The sequence below is a fragment of the Agelaius tricolor genome, unplaced genomic scaffold, assembly GCF_023055355.1.
Source record: "Agelaius tricolor isolate 1412-34295 unplaced genomic scaffold, bAgeTri1.0.p SCAF_38, whole genome shotgun sequence".
NCBI classification, from domain to species: Eukaryota; Metazoa; Chordata; class Aves; order Passeriformes; family Icteridae; genus Agelaius; species Agelaius tricolor.
The window spans coordinates 1,474,253-1,493,807 of record NW_027269298.1 but is presented as its reverse complement, the minus strand read 5'-3'; the positions used below and the strand labels follow the sequence as shown (position 1 = coordinate 1,493,807).

The window sequence follows — 19,555 nt, the reverse complement described above, 5'->3', positions numbered from 1 at the left end:
GGCAGCTTCTCCAGGCCATGCTCTCCTGATTACACCAGCAAAGATCAGGAGCAACTCCTACAAAGCCATTCTGCCACCCTGGATATTCCAAGAGAAGACAACACAAGTGCAAGGAAACCTGGACCTGCTGACACGGCTGAAGAATCATCCAATCTATTTGCAAAGGTTCAGTAAATTCTGGAGCTACAAAGTGAGAGTTTCCCACAAAGCCATGGGAGAAAAGGCAACCCCTGCTCCCTGTCCCTTCAGGAACCTGTCACCTCCAGCCACACATTGGTGCATCCCCCACAGTCGGAGCTCAGAACGTGCTGCCATCCTTGCTAGGGATGAGGATAAACTCTGCCACGTGTAATAATGCCTGGAAGGAAGAAAAAGCACCACAGCTCACTTCTTCACAGGAATCTTCGCAGGAGAAGGAGGCTGGCAAAGGAAAACCCTGACGGGAGGGTAGCACATCCCTGCTCCCACACGCAGCAGCAGGAGGGAAGCAGGACAGCACCTGCCGCCCCCGCTGCTCTGCCTGCTGCTGCTCCAGCCTCCAGGGACAACCCTGAGCTCTCCCCCTTCCCAACACGCTCGGTGACAGCCCTTCCCAGGGGACAGCTCATCTGTGAGCTCCGTGGGAGGCTCGTGTTGGAAGGACATGGATGCCCCCCTCACTACGCTCCTGCTCGCGCCTCGGAGCCGGCAGCGCGGGAAGCCAGCAGCTCCCAGGGCTCTGTGCTGACATCCCAGCTGGAGACACATGCCAGCGATGGATTTTCTGTTTAGCTTCTTTTCATATTAATCATCAAAGAGCAACAAATGTCAGCAGCTTGCAACAGTCATTAGCTGAATGTCTTCTTCTCACCAGCCCCTGGAGGAAGAGGCCTCCCAGCGTGCAGGGCGAGGTGACAGCACAGGACCCAGCTGACTCCTCCCTGGCCTTCCTGGCCTTGCAAGCCTGGTGAATTTTTCTTGGGATCCACAGGAGGACAGGGATGACAGGACCCCTCCATTCTGCAGGATTCTTCCAGTTAGGAAAGATGTCTGATAGTATCCATCACCTGCCAAGCATCAAACTGTCTTCTGGAGACAGCTAGACCACGGAGAACAGGAACATTCTGTTCAAAATAATGGGATTTTTCTTATGGCAGTTCTGAGGGGGGGGGGATCCATTTAGGAGACAGCACACTGAGCATGGCCATCACCTGGATAAGGATCCACTGGGCTTCAAGGAGGCCACTTGTCAATAATGGGAAGAAACAGCACCACGTCAGGGCATTATGTCTCCCTTACCAGACCAAAAACTCCTCATGCACCCTCACAGAAGAGGTTTTCCTTCAGTGTTCTGAGCACCCACCTAGGCCCATCCCACCCAAAGCAAAAGTTTGCATCCCCTTGGGCAGCAAGACTGCAGGACCTGCTCCATGCTGAATGTATATCTCAAAACCACACTGGACTCGTTTTCTCCCTTCCCTCATGATAAGAACCAAACAGGGCAGGATTTTTATGATTATTTATTATCTGTAAAGCACCAGCAGTGTCCTGACTCCGTACAAGACACAACTGCTGGGCTTACAAAAAGAAAAAAAGCACTGTGGCCAAAATAATTTATCCTCTAAAAAGTTCACAAATGTGTTCTCAGGAAGCTCTCAGGCACTGCCCATCCTGAGGACATACCAAGGTGCCAATGTGAACCACCTAAAGAAGGCAGACATGGAGCTCATTTCTCTCACCTGTAAAGCTTAATTAGGCTGCTGTCCAAACACAGCTTGAGAATGTGGCCAAAACACAGGTATGGCCCTTGATTTCTAAAACCCAATCCATTACAAGATTTTTTTTTTTTTAAAGGTGGGGAAGCGACATTAGAAAACACCACTACTCATGGAAGTTACAACTGCTTCCAACAAACAACACGTAGAAAATACTGGGAGCGGGGGGGGGGACTCTCAAAGTATCTTCCAGCTTCCAAGTCCTCCGTGTTCACCAGATGGATATCAACATCTGACACGTGTTGGAAGACATCCATATCAACTCCACCAGCCTGAACTGCAAGTAGCCGAACACAAAGCCGGAGAGGACGTCGGTGATGTGGTGCCGCCCGATCATCACGCGGGACAGGCCCACACAGAGGGCCCAGAGCACCAGCAGGATGCGGAGAGGGATGGCCAGGACCAGGTGGTTGAGGAAGAACTTGGAGAGCATGGCCACCCTGCTGGCGTGCCCGGCGGGAAAGGCGTAGGTGTCCATGGTCAGGTAGTCCAACAGGCCAGGGTTGATGTCGTAGGGGCCTTTCCTCTTGGCCAGCTTCTGCAGACCTGCCACAATCATGATGTCCAGGAGCAGGGCTACAAAACAGGGGACACAGAGGGAACAGTGAGAGGCAGAAGAGTTGAGGGCAATTTTCGAGGCATAACATTAAAGGGTTGTCGTGGCCTTTAAATAAAAATTTGTGTTTGGTTCTGGTCAGATGTCCATGGTGCAGCTGTACACAGCTTCCCCATCTTCAGGTCACCACCCAAATGTTGATCAACCCTTCCAGTTTGCCCACAGAGGAGGCAAATACTACTGTCACCATCTGACAGAAGACAGCCCCAAACCACAGAGGCGAGCGACCCACCTGGGCAGGAAGAGAGCAACTGGCACAGCTAAAATTGAAACTGTTTTGGCCCTCAAACCACCACTCTGGGTGTTCCTGTTGCTGCCTCCACCTCGTGCTTTAGAAACCTCGTGCAGCAAGGTCCCTGCCAGGCTGACCAGGCTGCAGTGAGCAGTCTGCTGGAGGAGAGGTGCCCCACAGCACTTTCTAGGGTAATTCCTTGTCCTCTCTCAAGCCCACCACCTCCTCCTGCCCAGAGCAGCCAGGGGATCACACCATGCTGACAGATTTCTCACCACGCTGACAGATTTCACTAAGAAAAGAGCATTAGGAGCCAGTGAGCCAAGGGGAACAATAAAGAAAAATGGGCTCCTGTGTTAGAAACAGCACCATGGTGTGTTGGAGGGTGGGTGACATCCTCCTAGACATCCCCCACCCATCCTTCTTCTTGTTTCTGCTCACCTCTTCCTCCCTGTGACTTTCTGCCTGGAATTCACCCCACACAGCCCCTTCCCTGTGCAAATGCACTGGGGGTACCACACCTCCCACCCCAGCAAACCCAGGCTGGTGATGGCACAGGCACCTGCAGCTGCAGCTCTCTACACCAAACCAACATTCTTTCTTAACAGCTTCAGGAGTGAAACCCATCAGCACTTGTCTACATCCCCCTCCTCCTCAGCCCACCCGCTTCGTCCCAGCCGACAGGTACTGTCATTTCTATTTCCTAGCATCAATTTTATTTCTCTTTAATCCCCTCATCTGCTTTTCCCCAACCCTCCTAATTAGTCAGAGAGCTGATCTCAGCTCCCTGCAGCAATGACAAGGACGTATCTGCCATCACCAGCACAGCCTGCTCCCTCAGCAGGAATGCCAGGGGCACTTGTTTGATTCCCAGGCCCTGGTAAAAACCATTCCTTGAGAGCTGACAAGGACTCAGGAGCATGGATGGGAGTGTGGTGGTGGTGGGGATGGGAAATGAGATGGCACATGGGAGGCAGCTCCACCTGCCTGCTCAGCACCTGGCAGGAGCTGGAAGTGAGGAGCTGTCACAGCAGCTCTGCTCACCCACCTTCCCTGTGTGCCACCCCCAGCTACAGCACTGCTTTGGCAAGGGGCTGGTATTTATCCTGGCAGAACCCTCTCCTTATGGCAGACTGCTTTTCTCCCTCATCTGCAGGGATCTTGCATGGGACAGCAGGTGGGTCATGCATGCCCTGGGGTGGAGGGCAGATAGAGCAGAGGAAAAGGTCTGGGCACCAGCTCCTCCCTGGCATGGACAGCAGCAGGAACCCAGGACAGACACAAAAAGCAGGAGATTGACACAGAGCAAAGATTCATGGGTGGCACCTGAACAAAGGTGTTGAGGCTGCAGCTGGCAAGGGGCTGCAAGGAGACCAGTCACACCAGAGGGTTTAGTAGCACAAGGACAAGCAGGGACTGCCCAGCTCCTGCTGGATGTGACCAGCAGGCAGGGAGAGAGCAGGGGGAGCTCTGCAGCCCACCAGGACCCCCACATTCAGCAGAGTGGTTGTCTGCAATTTGCTGATTTTTTTTATTTTTTTTTTTTTTGACAGGCTGGCTGTGGGGAGGAAGGGAGGGAGGGATTTCAGACAGGCTGTGGAGCCCTGGAGCAGCCACCCACCCTGGCTCCCTGTTAAGGTCAAATGCTGTGAGCCCAGGCCTGGCTGACCATTGCAGGGCTGCCCTGCTACTCAGGGCTCTGCTCATGCTGGGCTTCCTAAATCACCCCAGCCCAACTCCTCACCTCATTAAGTGACCCCAGACAGCCCTGATCCAGCAAAGTGCTTCAGGAGAGGATTTTCAGAGCTCATCAGCTGCATTTCCCACCAGCCCCATCTCACCCTGGATGAGAACTGTGTGAAACTGAAGCTCCACGATGTTCCCTCGGGAACCCAGACTCATCAAATTCTCGGGAACCCAGAAGCATCAGAGAGATGATGCACCAGTGCTGCCAAGATAAGGCTCTGGCCCAAGCTGCTCTGCTGAAGTCAGCACCAATTGCATTGCTGAGAAGCCAAGCCAGGGCTCCAGAATGAGTCTGGGCACCCCAAGAGATCCCAGTGTCTCCTCCACGGTGTTCAATAAATTCCCTAGAGACCATTCCCCACCAAACCTGCCCGTGGATCAGCAGCACAAGTGCCATGTGCTTTAGCAATGTGTGGTGTTCACCATTGCCTGTCAGTGTTTTGCACTGGCAATATTTTTTTACGGTCAAAGGTGATGTCAGGGCAACTCAAGGGATGCAGGCATGTGTGCATGGAGGTGTTCAGGGCATGGAGAACAAGCCAAAGAGCAGCTCTAATAATCCTTTCATTCAGAAGATGAATAAAATGGGCCTTCAGTACTGCTAGCTTTGATTTTCGTCAAATGATGCACAGAAAGCAAAAAGCCTCGTTTGCCCACATTTCAGGATGGGAAGGCATGACAGCATTAAAACCAGGGGTTAATTTGCCGTTAAAAGAAAAAAAAAACCCACAGAAAATCCCTCGTCTGGTGCTTTTTCTGTCACTTCCCCTTGCACTTTCCATTCCTTTCATGGAGATTTCTTTATGAAACAGCCCCAGCAGCCAGCCCTGGCCCCTGAGGCGTGGGGGGTCCCACTGCCCTGGGGTCTCTGCTGTTCTCCTTCCCAGTGCTGGGTCTCTGCTGTTCTCCTTCCCAGTGCTGGGTCTCTGCTGTTCGCCTTCCCAGTGTCTCCTGTTCCCCTTCCCAGTGCTGGGTCTCTGCTGTTCCCCTTCCCAGTGCTGGGTCTCTGCTGTTCCCCTTCCCTCTCCTGCTGCTGCCAGCACTGGCAGGGTGAATCAGCAGGCAGTGCTGCTGCCAAGGGCCCATCCTTCAGGAACAGCCACAGACAGTGCCATTGCCCAGCAGCTCCATCCTTCAGGAACAGCCACAGACAGTGCCATTGCCCAGCAGCTCCATCCTTCAGGAACAGCCACAGACAGTGCCATTGCCCAGCAGCCCCATCCTTCAGGAACAGCCACAGACAGTGCCATTGCCCAGCAGCCCCATGCCCAGCCCCATTCCCTCCCCATCCCATGACCTACATTCCCACTCAGACCTTGGCTCACTTCCTTCCTCCCCCCAATACACATCAAATCCTCCCTCCCCAGGCAGGCACTGAGGGGTTAACTCTATCGGGTGCTCCAGTGCAGGTGGGTGTCTCTGCACTGGGGACTGCTCCTGCTGTTGGACCCCAAGCCCCTGAGCCTTGCACCTGCCACCTGCAAATCAGCAACGCCACCTTCACTCTGTCCTTGCAAAGAGCCCTGCAAATCCTCCAGGCTGCCCAGGCTGGAGCAAACACAGCCCCAGGAGAGCCCGTGGAAAGGAGCCTGCAGCCTGCACTGGCTGCTCTCTGGGGACCCTGGGGCTGTCAAAAGCACAGCAGGGATGGCAGAGTGCCACCTGACTGAGGCTGAGATGAGAGGAGCAAGAAATTTTAATGTGAAGCATTTTTTTCATCATGCCTTTTACCCCAGAGCCAGGTAGCACTGGACTTAAACCAGAGGCATCACTGGATGTAAAATCCAGGTAGTGCTGTATTTGTGACTAAAGGAAGGATTAGCTCTCGCCCATTCTTGCTCCTTTCACATTTTTCTGAAAAAAATCAGGAATTTCCCTGTTGACCTGGTGTTAAGGGAAACAATCCTTCAGATTTCCAACACAAAACCACCATGTCCCCAAATCCTACATTAACATCTACAATTTCCTTAAAGCACAAAACCAAAGAGCAAGTCTTGTCCTGCCTGTGACAATTTTAGCATCAGAGATCACCTTGGTATTGTAAAAAGCCAACATCTGGCATCAGATGCACAGTAAATGAGCTGAAAGTGAGCCCCCTGGGCAGGCATTTTATATCTATTAATAAGGAAAGGAAAACAATTATCTGCCTTGCTCCTACCACCAAATGTTAGGAGCCCATTAGGAGCAGAGAGGTGAGCAGAGAGGAGCCCTGTGCAGGCTGGGCACAAGGACAAACCTGAACCATCAGCAGCACAACCAAAGCAAACCCCAAAGCTTGTATTTAAAAGGAATTGAAGAAGCAGTTGGGTGTCCCCTGTCACCATAAGGTCCTTTCTGTCCCCGGGGTGGCATCTCTGCTGCTGTCCCTTAAGGCTGGAAGAGGCTGAGGATGGTGTGAGCACCCTTGGGGACATGGTCTGCTCCAGGTTGGAGCCAGGCAGTGTCTCCAGGGAGGGAGGCAGATTCCAGCTGGGGTGTTTATATAAACATGTTATCAAAACCACGGCTGAAAAACAACCTGGGTGCAGTTCTAGGGGCAGGGGGGGAGGAAAAGAGGAGAAAGCCAAAAAAGCCCTTGGCCTCATCTGCTCCTGCAGCCCAGATCCACGTGACTCCACACACATGGGGCTGCCTGCATGAGACAGGGCTGCTCTCCAGAGCCCAGCCTGTGAGCTCGGGATCAGAAACACTCACAAGCTGCACTCAGCCTCCCAGAGCCACGGCTGAGCACATGGGGAGGGGAAAACAGGGAGGTAAATGCTCAGGAATGAAGAGTGAGCTCATTACACGAGCTCAGGAGGCTCCCAGTGTGGGAGCAGATGTGCCTCAGACAAGATGTGCACAGAGCAGAGCCAAGCTGGGGACAGCTCATTGCCTGGGCTTCAAAGCCAGCGTGCTGGAGGTGGCCTGTGCTCCCCATGCAGCTGCTGGGGCCAGGTGCAGGGCCAAGCCTGGCTTGGAAGGTGCTGTATTGCCCAGATTACCCACCCTCACTCAGTGCTGAGCTCTGCACAAATGCCACCAGTCCCAGCAAACAGTTTCTTTAGCTCCATAATTAGAATTCATAATTTTTTCCCCCCCATTTTTCTTTTTACTTACGTGCCCCCTCCTACTCCTTCTGAACTTCCCAAATCTCCTGCAGGCATTAGGCTCCCTGACCTGGAAAATGAGCTGTTTGCAGCCTTATCTCGTTGACATTAATGAAAGATGCAGGTTTCAAAAGAGTCTTCACCCTCCCTCCAGTGGAGTCAGCAGCACCTGGAAGAGGTCCACTCTGGAAATGAACCCCTCCATTCCATTTTGTTCCCCAAATGTGGCACTATTGGGTGTAAGAGCTGACAAAAAGCCACAGATGGCATGACACACTGAAGAGCCAATGAATCAATGAATCAGGCATTTTTCTCTTGAGGGGGGGGTATTTTTTGGCTGAAGAAGCATCAGTGTGGGGTAAGTGGTCATGGGGAGGTGATAAAATGGTGGAAAGCAGAATTGTGCAATTAATTAAAATAAAAACCCACGACAACTAAAAATAGATTTGCTATATTCTGGATGATTAGAAGCAGCCCTGAGTGCAAACACAGGCTGCCTGGAGTTCTCCCCTTGGAAGCACTGTGCCCTGGGAGCTGGGAAATTTGTCCTCAGCATCAAATACTGAGTGAGGGCTTCACTGGGGGGCTGCACAGGCTGGGGAGGGATGCAGGCAAGAGGGGGAGCACAGTGAAAAGGGCTTGTGCTGTTGGGGAAGAGGAGCTGAGCAGCCCTGAGGATGGCTCATCTCCCTCCAGAAGGGCTCTGACAGCTTGAAATGCTCCTGTACCCCATGGCAGCAGCACAGGAGCCATCAGCACACCCCAGAGCCACACCTACAGCACTGCACGGGATGAGCTGGAGGAAGAAAAGTGCCTTGGGCTGAGCCCACAAAGGCAGGCTGGGATCCTTGCTCAGCCTCGGCGCTGTTTGGGCCTGGAATTCCACCCCATTGCTTTCAAAGAAGCACACTGGCAAAAAAAAGAAAAAAAAAAGAAAAAAGAAAAAATTATAAAAAGGGTCTGATGCTGTGATGCTCAGAGGGTCTCCAACCATCACACCTCCCAGTGTGGACTCAGATCAGGTACCTCTGCCAGCATCCCTGTACAGGTGGAAATGGTTCTCTGTTCCAGGTTAAAGCACGGAGGTTTCCTCAAAGTGGAGGAAAAAAGGAGAGTCCATCTGATTCCTCTCTTTCCCACCCCATCCTGCACCAACCCTGACCCGGAGCAGGATTTCCTGCGGGCTCTCCCTGCCTGCTGCTCCTCCCAGCTCACCTCGCTCCCCCACCTCGCTCTCCCCAGCCACTGCTCCTGTCAAGGCCTGTTAGAGGCAAACACTCTCACCCATTCCTGGCAGCTCCCCTGGCTCTGCTCCTGCAGCTCTGCCCGAGTGGAACAGCCCCTGTCCCCTCCGAGCTGCAGGCAGGGGCAATGGGAAGTTGTTCCCGGAGTGACAGACAGAAGGATGACTCATTTCCCATGTTTATTCCCCCTCTTCCCATTCAACAACCCTCGCACTTCTTTTCTCTTTTGCTCTGCATTCAGGCTCGGTTTCGCTGCTGGCTCTGCTGGGTTGGACTCCAGCTCCAGGGTTGGATTCCAGCTCTCTGCACATTCCCCAAGGGCTGCACTCTGCTGCCTGCAGGGCTCTCAGCATCCCCAGCAGCCAGCCAGGACCTGAGCAAATCAGTGCCGCCTGGTCCCGAGGGGCTGATCCGAGCACGGCTCTGATGGAGGCCCCTGGAAACACCCCCGTGCCTGCTCCAGCCACAGTCAGATGAGTCCCAGGCTGTCCCTGCCTGTCCTTTATCCAAGGGGACACTGCAGGCAGCGGGACACATTCCTGCAGGCAGCAAGGGGGGCAGGGGAGCCGGGAGAGCTGGGCATTGCTGGCTGCTCAGAGATGCCTGAGCCCATCAGCTGTGAAGGGATGAAGGCTGAGCACAGAACCCACCAAAGACCACGGACTTCAGCTGCTGTATCTGGGCAGAACAGAGGCAGATTAGCAGCCTGGAGTGATGAAGAGGAATGTTTAATGCCAGGCTGGACCCGTGTTGAAATGCTGGATGCAGGGGCATCTGTGCTGTTCCCTCTGCCTGGCACCTTCCATGGGTCACTCATGGTGGGTTATTTGGCATTGAAATGTTTCCACCTCACTGGGCAGATGTGCTGCTGGCTCAGTGGGACCTTGGTGGGCACTGGCAGGGCTGGGAGGGGAGTGGGACAGCAGCTGAGCCCCCTCGCTGTGCCAGGCTGCCCAAGGAGGGATGGTTCTGCAGGGCACCAGCTCCTGAGCTGCTCTACCCATCCCTGATGGAATGAGCTCTGCCCTGCCTGGCTCAGGAAATCCCTCCTCTCACAGTGCAAGAACGAAAGGGGAAAAAATAGACACATCTGGCCCCAAACCATCCCTGGGGCTCTGGGCTGAGCAAGCTCTGCTGGATTCTGACTGATCCATCAGCTGTGCAGCTCCCCGGCCTCTCTGCTGGGTCTGGGCTGCCCTGAGGCTCAGCTGACAGGATCAGCTCCTCTGCACGGCCTGGGCATCTCATCTACCCCGTGACCTTTACCAGCACCAGGCTGCACTGTCTGGATTTTTCATCCTCCAAAGAGAAGCATGACAATACCTAAAGCACATCTGTGTTGTTAGAACAGGATCACTGGGGTCTCGAGGGGCTTGGGGAAGGCATTTTTCTCTCTCTCTTTCCTAATCCACCAATTTCTTGCAAATCTGGTCTTGCTTGGAAGCTGCCAGGATGGGACCACAGAGTTCTGACCATATATATGGATTTATAATTCTCTTTCTTAGAGGGTCTGTAGGGAATGCTTCAGAATATAATGGCCTGGCTCCTGTCAGAGTAAAGCTATGCCAGTATTCAGGAAGAAGGCTGGACAGAGTAAGAACTTCCTCCCTGCCGACCTCCAGGAATGGAGAAGCTGCCCTGGGCTCCCTCCTTTCCTCCTCCTGTGGCATTCAACCATGCCCAGCCTGACACTGCTCGATGATACATCCATGGCCTCAGGCAGTGCTGTACTTAATGGGATAAATGCTTAGTGACAGCTCCAAAGAGCCATCCTGCCCTCCAAGGGGATGCAGAGCCAGCTGGAGATGGCTGAGCACTGGGACCAGGGTCACTGAGACAGCAAGCAAAGAGAAGATTCTGTTCTCCTAGTCTGGATGCCTGTTCCAGAGAGCAGAACCAGTTCCTGGTACTTCAAACCAAGCACAAACACAATTTTATGAGCAAGGATGACCCAAGCAGGTACCTCCCAACAGCAAAGGCACCCAGCTGGATGGCAAATAACTAAACAGCAGGGGTTTGGCTGTAAACACAAAAGTGGGGCCTCGCTGGAGTGACCACCTTGGGGAGGCAACCATGGTCCATCCCCAGTGACCACATTCCATCCCCTCTGCAGTGGGAAGGTGCCTGGAGCTGCAATGACCATCAGTTTAACGAGATCAGCCTGTTTAGTTTAATAAATAGGAGGTGAAGAAATTACTTGAGCACCATCCAAAATACTGAAAGGCAGAAGAGATGCTGGCTGGGAGAGCTGCTCAGCTGGGGAGAGAAGGGTATGGAGACGCAATGAAGGGAAGAGTCCAACTAAAAGCACTTGTGAGAATCCCAACCACTGCAGTAATACAGAAATGGCTCTGACAAGTTCACCCTCACTTGTAACTGCACATCAGATTGAGTGTTTGGGTTTTTTCCCTTAACAAATTGAACAGGAATAAATTAAGGGATGTGCTACAGCCTGTATTTTGCCGTGGGTTAGATCGATGATCCAAATGTTCTTTGCTGGCTTTGCAGTCAATGAATCACTAAATTTGGATCCACATCCTCACCAGATGGATCAGAACCAGAAACTGAGGCACTGCTGCCCCCAGGGTTTAATAGAATTTCTGTCTGGTTCTGAAGCAGATCTGGGCATTTTACTGAAAGTTTTATAACTACTTTCCCCCTGCAAGCCCAACTGCAAAGTTCAAATTACTTTCTAAGCACCTTTGTTTTCAGGAAACCTTTGTGATTGCAGAGAAAAGCTTGAATAGTCCTAAAAGTTCCAACACTGGCAGACAAATAAAATGAACTTTATAACTGGGGGATTTCCTGGGTTATGATTTTATCAATTTAGCCAAGGGGTTGTGGAGCTTCTCCCTGACTTTTGCTCAGCCAGGGCTGGTGATGCTGAGACAATCTTCCTGAAATCATGTCCTGGCAGAGGGATTTTTGCAGTGGGCACAGATATCTGCTTTCTTCCATCTTTTCAGTAACAGGCTGTGTGTGCTTCCCTGGCTGTTTGGCATTTGCTGGAAAGGATCACTGCGAGAAGGGGAATCAATAAATTCCATCACAGATGACAAACATGGAGGGAAAACACTGCTTGGGGTTGTTAACCAGCATCTGCAGAGGGGATGGATGGGGCATCCCAGGGTCAGACCCCCTCACCTGAAATGCCCCCACAAGTGTTGGCAAAGCCCCTGGTGGGAACTCCTCCTCCATCTGCAGTGGTGCTCCTGCCAGGCTCCCAGTCCCCTCTCAGCAGTCTCCTGTCTCCTTGCCTTGGAAGCCTGATTGCAAATCCTAAACAAGTGCTCTATGATGGGCTGGCTGCCTGCCCAGAGACTGCATCAGAAATTCTGCTTGATGTATCAAACCCTCAGCCAGCCGGGGGAAGGGAGGAGAGCCCGGGGAGGCACGGAAGGGGTGCCACAGACAGCCCCAGCTTCCCTCTTCCAGCAGGGAAACACCAGGAGGTTCCCTTTCCTCTGACCTGTGCCTGAACAGGAGGGCTTTTCACCACATCCTGGTGGATTTGGACCATAGGAAAGCAGCAGCAAGAGAGACCAAGGATGCCAGATGCAGCAGAGGTGCCATGACCTTCCTGTCTACACAAGACCCCGCTTTTCCTGGGACCTGTCGAGGTCCAGCAGCCCCAGGCTCCCAGCCAGGCTCCTTCTCCACCAGCAGGGCAGATTTCATGGCAGCAGCCACTCAGATACTCAGAGTTTCTGACTGCAATCTTAAATATGAGCCCAAGGCCGCTCTCACAGCAGAGACCTGCTCTGTGGGGTGACACAAGTCCTCCTGCAGAAGCTCTGACAAGAGAGGCTGAGGGCACCTTGGCCAGTCCCACCAGGCAGCGCTGTCTTTTCAGAGGGAGCAGTGGAGCTCTTTGGGAATTGCCAGACCTATGGAACTGGTCCTTCACACCATTTAACTATTTCCTGTCTTGGCAGGGGGAGTAGTGTGTCTAGGCAAGGATGCAACACTTCAGAACCCCCAGCTGGTCCCTGGGCACCACGTTGGAGCTCAGGAGACCTGGAGGTGTGGGTAGTGATGCAGAGCTCTCCCAGCCACAACTCCACAAAGTTAGAACATGATCCTGAAGTGGCTTTGCATTTGTCCTCCTCCTATAGCAACAGAAGGGTGAGAAAGCCTTCCTTTTTTTTAAGCCAAAAGGGGCACTAGCTCTTTGTAAGGATCTCAAATATTTTGGAGTCAAAGCAGTCAGAGTTTTCAGGCCCCAACCCCGTCAGAGGCTCTTGGGTCAAGAGACATCTGGAAGCTGTGCTGGTTGCTGTTAGTCACCTGCTATTTCATCCTCGTGCCCTTTTGGCTGGAGCCTCTGTTCCCAGGAGGGGCTGACCCCAGCCCTGAGGAGCCCCTGCAGGAGCTGTGATGTCAGTGGGCTCTGCATCACGCTGGAGCTATTCTGGCCTCTTCCCACCACAGCCTCCCCCCAGGAGATGTCCCAGCACCAGGACAGTCTCCTCCAAAGGCACAGGGGAGAAGAGGCAGCTACCACTGTGCTTTTCAAGCCAGTCCAGGTCAGTCTCCACCCTCTCTGAAGGATGAACTTGTGAAAAAAACCCCAAAACCTGGGGTTGCTGAGCTGTGTCACGTCACAGTCAGCCCCTGCAGACAGGACGTCCCTTTCCTGTGGTGCCTGTGAAATAAAGTGTCCCTACAGCCTCTCAAAATGCTCCCTGAGAAGAAAGGGTCTAAATCCAGTGTTTTCAATTTCTCCTACCAACCAAAAGTGGGATTGCTGAGTTTTTAGGGAGGGTGAAACACAGAGTGTGGGTCACAGCCAGAGGAGAGGGTACTTAGTCACAAGGAAAAATGGGATAACTGGACCCTGTGCCAAAGGCAGAAGAGCAAGAAGAGCAAGGTCCTCGGGTATACATGGCCTGGGCAGGCTGGGGCCAGGATCTAAGGCAAGTCACAGCTAGAGCTCATCCTGGTCACTGGTGGGACATCAGGGTGGGATGGGCCTGCACAAACCCTTCAACACATCCAGAAACAGGGACACTGACCACCACCATGCAAGGAAGGACTAGCAGGAGAGCCAGAGGCATCCCAGCCTGCCTACACAGCCTCTGGGTCAAATTAGCACATGGAAACGGGGACAGCAGCAAGAAAGGTACCCAAGGGAAGGAGGATGTGAGAGCAAACTGCAGCAGGGAGGGTGACAGGACTCCATCACATGGAGTCTGGTCAAGAAGGTGGCAAGGGGATGGAAATAACATCCTCAGGAATCAATCCAGATATTAGAGACTAATATCTTTATGATATCCTATCAAACACCAGGGCAGATGACCACAGATTAAATAAAAGACACCGCTGCTGGTATCCACCCTCCCACCACGGACACTCCCTCAATCTGACAGGACAACCCTGCCCCATGCAGGACCAGGGGCCTGTCCCTGCTCCATGGCTGTTCCCAGCTTCCATGGCTACTCCACCCCTCTCAGACCCCCTCTTGTGCCATCCATCTCCCCCAGCACCTGGGACCAGGAGGGCCAACAAGTGCAGCATTTACCCTAAAGGTCACTCCCTGCTTCCCGACCACTTCTGATGCTGGGAGCAGCCAGAGGAGGAGTCCCAGTGCTGCTGTCCCTTGTGAGGAGGGCTGGGCTTCCCCAGCAGGGAGGGAGGTTGGCCACTCACCTAGCAGCAGGTTCATGAGGACCTCCTGGCCTGCCAGCGTGCTGCTCTTCACCAGGCAGATGAGCGTGCCCGCGATCCAGGGGATGCCGTGCCCCGTTATCCCCAGCAGGTTGATCATGGAGCGGGCGCCTCCCCAGGAGGAGGCTCTGTTGGCACACACCCCCAGCCTCTTGGACATGCAGATGTCGATGGCCAGCAGCGAGTTGAAGGCGATTCCCTTGAAGGAGGGGTTGAGCTGCATGCAATCCTCCTCGGGCAGCTGCTGCGACTGCCGCCGCTCCTTGGGGCCGCTGCTCTGGGCACCGGCTGCCCCGGCCTGGCCGCTCTGCTTCCTGCTGGAGCTCCTGCCCTCCTGGTTCCCCTTCAAGGGCTGGTTCAGGGAGAGGAACTCAGCCCTGTTGAGGACATTGTTCCTGTCTCTGGCCCTGGACCGTGGCTGGGATGCTGGCATTGCAGTCTCTCTTTAACGCAACCTGCTTTGCAAATACCGGCAAGGAGAGAAATCCCTCTTCTCCCTGCAGAAAGCTTCCCCCACTCCCACCCTCACAAGCTGTGAATTTGGGAAGCTACAAACGTTCCCCTCTGTTGCAGTTGCCCCCAGCACAGACTGCAGCTGTTAAATATAGAGTAAGGAATGCACATGGCTGTTTACTTCATGGGCCTAGCAAGCTTGGAAGGAAAATTAATGCCAGGCTTGGCAGCCACTCCAGTGCCAGGGAAAAAGGTTGGACAGCCAATAGATATGAAGAAGAGGAGGGAAAAACATTGTGCCAAAGGTTGGTTGCTTCTGGCCTGGTCTATTTAAATCTTCCAATTGCTTATTCCCCTGGGCTGCAAGGGAAACTGGGAAACGTAGTTCTTTTTGTGCTGCAATTCACATTTCGGTGCCAGAGGCAGAGCTGGAGATGATGGCATCCCCCTCCCTCCTCAGGGCACCCGTGGGCAGCTGTGCTGCCTGGCTTTGCAGCACCACGACCAGGTGTCACCCAGGCACTTCCCCTCAAGGGGCTCTCCCCCAAATCTTCCTGATTCATCTGTTCTTCAACTCCTCCCCCCCATAGCTGGGCACCCGGAGTACCCCCCTGGCACAGATAGCTGTCAAAGCACCCCCAAGCCCACCCTCCCTGCGTTTTCCATCACTCACCCCAGAGAAGCATCACCTGCCTCCTGACCACCCGGGCAGGAGCTGCTGATGAATTCCCATCCTCCTTCAATTCCCATCCTCCTTGAATCCCCACCCTCCTGCCCCGGCGCTGCGTGGCCTCGATAGCGCACGTGTCCCTGCCGTGTCCCCAGCGCGGCACAGCCCGAGCTGACAGCAGGTGACAGCCACTGCTCTGTCCCCCGACAGCAGCACGGCCCCTGGCCCCAGCAGCACGGAGGGGAGGGAGGCTCTGCCAGGCCCCAGGGAGGACAGGGAACACCTGCTGTCCCTCCTGTCCCTCCTGCCACACACGCTGTGCTCCATCACTGTCACCTGCCACCTCCCCGCCGACCCCCCTGAGACATCCATGGCCCTGGGAGCATCCCTGCCGCTCCAGCTCATGGGCTGAAGGATCATCCTGCATCCCTGGGAGCATCCCTGCAGCTCCAGTTCATGGGCTGAGGATCATCCTGCATCCCTGGGAGCATCCCTGCAGCTCCAGTTCATGGGCTGAAGGATCATCCTGCATCCCTGGGAGCATCCCTGCAGCTCCAGCTCATGGGCTGAAGGATCATCATCCTGCATCCCTGGGAGCATCCCTGCAGCTCCAGTTCATGGGCTGAGGATCATCCTGCATCCCTGGGAGCATCCCTGCAGCTCCAGTTCATGGGCTGAAGGATCATCCTGCATCCCTGGGAGCATCTCTGCAGCTCCAGCTCATGGGCTGAGGATCATCCTGCATCCCTGGGAGCATCTCTGCAGCTCCAGTTCATGGGCTGAAGGATCATCATCCTGCATCCCTGGGAGCATCCCTGCAGCTCCAGTTCATGGGCTGAAGGATCATCATCCTGCATCCCTGGGAGCATCCCTGCAGCTCCAGTTCATGGGCTGAAGGATCATCCTGCATCCCTGAACTGCAGCTGTGTGGCTCTGAGCCTCCAGCACCCCTGGGACACACCACCCATGTCATTCCTCCTGCCTGCAGGGTGACAGCCCAGCTGCAGCACCCCCTGAGCCAGGTCACCTCCACTGCCAGCACCTCCCCTGCACAATGGGCTCTCCACAGCACCCCCAGGCTCCTGGAACAGGATTATTCCTATGCAAATAGGCTGGAAATCCCCCATGGGTGGAGAACTGAAGATGGATATTACATTGAGGAGCAGAACATCCACAGCTCTTGGTGCCAGTGACATTTGTCTACACAACATTTGTCCAGTTAGAGAGGTCAGTGGATGCACAGGTAGCCCTGGGAACTGGGCACCCAGGTGTCTTTAAAGGTCTTGTCCAAACTGCACTGGGGAGTTTAAGTACTAAATGAAAGGTGGTTCTCAGGCTTCCAAAGATAATAACAACAATTTTACCTTTTCTTTGCACTGTTATACGTAGCTCTCCAAATTCCCTCAGTGAACTGTGCATCCAGGTTGTGCCCATGTGAGTGACAGACCATCCAGGTGGCAGCAGTGCTTGGACAAGCAAGTGTCTGAGGTCCTGGGCTTTGTTCATATTTTCCTCCTTCAAGGGAAAATAATGTACATCGAGTTATTTCTGATTCATACCCTCCTGGAACTTATCCCTGGTCAAGGGAGGTGATTCTGCCCCTCTGCTCTGGTGAGACCCCACCCTGGAACACTGCATCCAGCTCTGGGGTCCCCAGCACAGGAGGGACCTGGACCTGTTGGAGTGAGTCCACAGGAGGCCATGGAGATGCTCCAGGGGCTGAAGCAACTCTGCCCTGGAGCCAGGCTGGGAGAGCTGGGGTGTTCAGCCTGGAGAGGAGAAGGCTCCAGGGAGACCTTGGAGCTCCTTCCAGTGCCTAAAGGGGTTCCAGAGAGCTGGAAATGGAGTGACAGGGCTGGCTTCACCCTGACAGAGAGCAGGGTTAGATGGGACATTGGGAAGGCATTTTGTACAATGAGGGTGCTGGGCCCTGGCACAGGTTCCCAAAGAAGCTGTGGAGGCCCCATCCCTGGAAGTGTTCAAGGACAAGGTTGGACAGGGCTTGGAGCAGCCTGGGTTAGTGGAAGGTGACCCTGCCAATGGCTGGGAGTTGGACTAAATGACCTTTAAAGATCCCTTCCCACCCAAACCATGTGATTCTGTGATGCCAGTGGGAGGAAGAGCTTGTTCCCTTCTCAGGCACCCTCACCCAGCCCATAAAACACAGCCTCTCCTGGCCCAGGTACCACGTGGGGCTGTGGCAGCCCTTAGGTCGCTCAGGAACTGCCACATCACCAACACCCAGCATCTCCTGCCTGGTCCCTGGCTGTGCTGCCACCACCAGGGCAGTCAGCAGCCCATGCCCCCCTGCCTGCCCTCACCCCACTGCCCAGCATGTGGAAAATCTCAGCCCACCTGGCATGGGCCAGGCAGAGAACATCAGCACTGCTTCCACCTGGCTGCAGCCATCACCTGCCAGCTCATGGCCTCCTGGATTTCCCCACTCTGTGCAAATGTGGGGCTCTGCAAACAGCAGTGGGCACAGGGATAAAGGCACTGGTGGCCAGGACCCTGCAGAAACAGGGAGACTCCTGCCCAGTCTGTGCTGGGGATGCTCAGCTACAAATGAACAGGTTCCTCGGGAGCTGTCAGGGGTTAAAAAATACCTTGAAAGCCCTGGGAGTGAATTTAATCTGGTGCTGTCTCTTCTGCTGACACTGATAGGAGGGAATTTCTGTGCCCCAGCCTCCCCATGAGACTCCAGCCTTGCAATCCTGAGCAGGAAGGGCAGCATGGGATGGATGCAGTGCCAGCAAAGCCCTGTCAGTGGTGGAGTGGGCAAGGAAAACTGCCTGGTCTCTCCTGCAGCAGGGTGGGCTGTCACTGACAGTCCCAGCTGGGGAAACTGAGCTTGGGAGGGAAAAATCCCTGATCCCACTGAGGCCATGACAAGCCCCATCCCATAAAACTAACCCGGGTTTATAAATATCCCTGCAGACAGGCTCCCTGCTCGGCGGGGCTATTCCAGTCCTGACACATGATCCGCAGGGGTCATCCAGCACCTGGGAGAACGCCCAGACAGACAGACAGACAGACAGATCCGGCAGGCTCCGTGTGCTGCCTGCTCAGCCCGGCTGCGCCCAGCCCTGCCCACCCTGCCGGCCGCAATTCCCGGCACAATTCCACAACCCCAGCGGCCAGCATGGCCAGGAAAACCGCGCTGGAGTGTGGGTGGGATACAGTGACAGCCCCATCCCCTCTCTCTGCCCTTCACTGGCAGCGTTGGCGCATCCCAACCTCTGGCCAAAGCAGCAGCACTTGCACCCAAAGTGCATCCAGCAAACCCTGCACGGGATTCTTCCAGGGACAAAAAAAAGCTGGGTGGGATGTGCTAATGCCTTAATCACTCACAGCAGCCCGATGGAGACAGGCACGACCAAAACCTAACAAAAACTCCAGCTGAAGAGCTGATTTAATTAGAGTGAGATAATGCAATTTCCTAGTTGACCAGAGACAGCCAAGTTGAAGTAAGACCTGGCTGAAGCTTCAGTGGAACTAGAGTCGCAGAATATGCAGTTTCACCAGGCTCAGGATGCTCTGGGAAACTGTGACAAGCTTGTTTGAAAAGTGTGAAAGAGTCTTGGAAATGTCAAAGGATTTCAGCACCTTCTGGAGGCTGCTGGATATTTCATTCGGAAGATGCTAATTTCATTCTTCCTGGTACTACATGATAGTAAGTGCCTTGTAACGTGAGCAGGTTCTTAGTGATTCTCTCTGTCACAGGATTAGTGACTAAATTGTGCCTTTCACAGCAACTGGGAAGTTTAAAATAAATATTTCTCAATGCTTCGAGAAACACGTGAAGAGGAAAAACATCACAATAAGCTGTGTTTTTTCCACTTGCTGTGGGTGGAAAGGAGCAAACCTGCCTCCCCTCATCCTGTGGCATTTTGCTTGTTAGGATCACCTGGTAGCTCAGGTCTCTCCTACCTGCTAAGGGCTAACCCAGCCTGCTGAGAGTGCAGGGTGGGAAGGACTAAGAGACATTTACAGCAGCTCTGCACTGCTGTGCCACACCACAAGCAGCACCGGCAAAGAGATTTTTACCTCTCGTTTCCCCAGGTTTCCTATTTAGAAACAAGTG

The 19,555-nt window shown here is 54.0% G+C and overlaps 1 protein-coding gene across 2 annotated transcripts in view; it reads right to left on the bottom strand.

The window, feature by feature from the left end:
• Positions 1–1,483: 1,483 nt before the first annotated feature.
• PLPP7 (phospholipid phosphatase 7 (inactive)) overlaps positions 1,484–19,555 on the bottom strand; it is a 23,210-nt gene continuing 5,138 nt past the window's right edge. Inside the window, exons 3-5 of one of the 2 annotated variants that reach the window (XM_071453932.1) lie at positions 16,836–16,986; positions 14,331–14,803; positions 1,484–2,330 (exon numbers count right to left, since the gene is read on the bottom strand). In XM_071453932.1, coding sequence (XP_071310033.1) covers positions 1,966–2,330; positions 14,331–14,781 — 816 coding nt within the window. In that variant the 5' untranslated portion in view covers positions 14,782–14,803; positions 16,836–16,986 and the 3' untranslated portion in view covers positions 1,484–1,965. Of the gene's footprint in view, positions 2,331–14,330; positions 14,804–15,474; positions 15,833–16,835; positions 16,987–19,555 lie in introns of those variants that run through there. The other variant, XM_071453933.1, reaches the window with a different exon arrangement.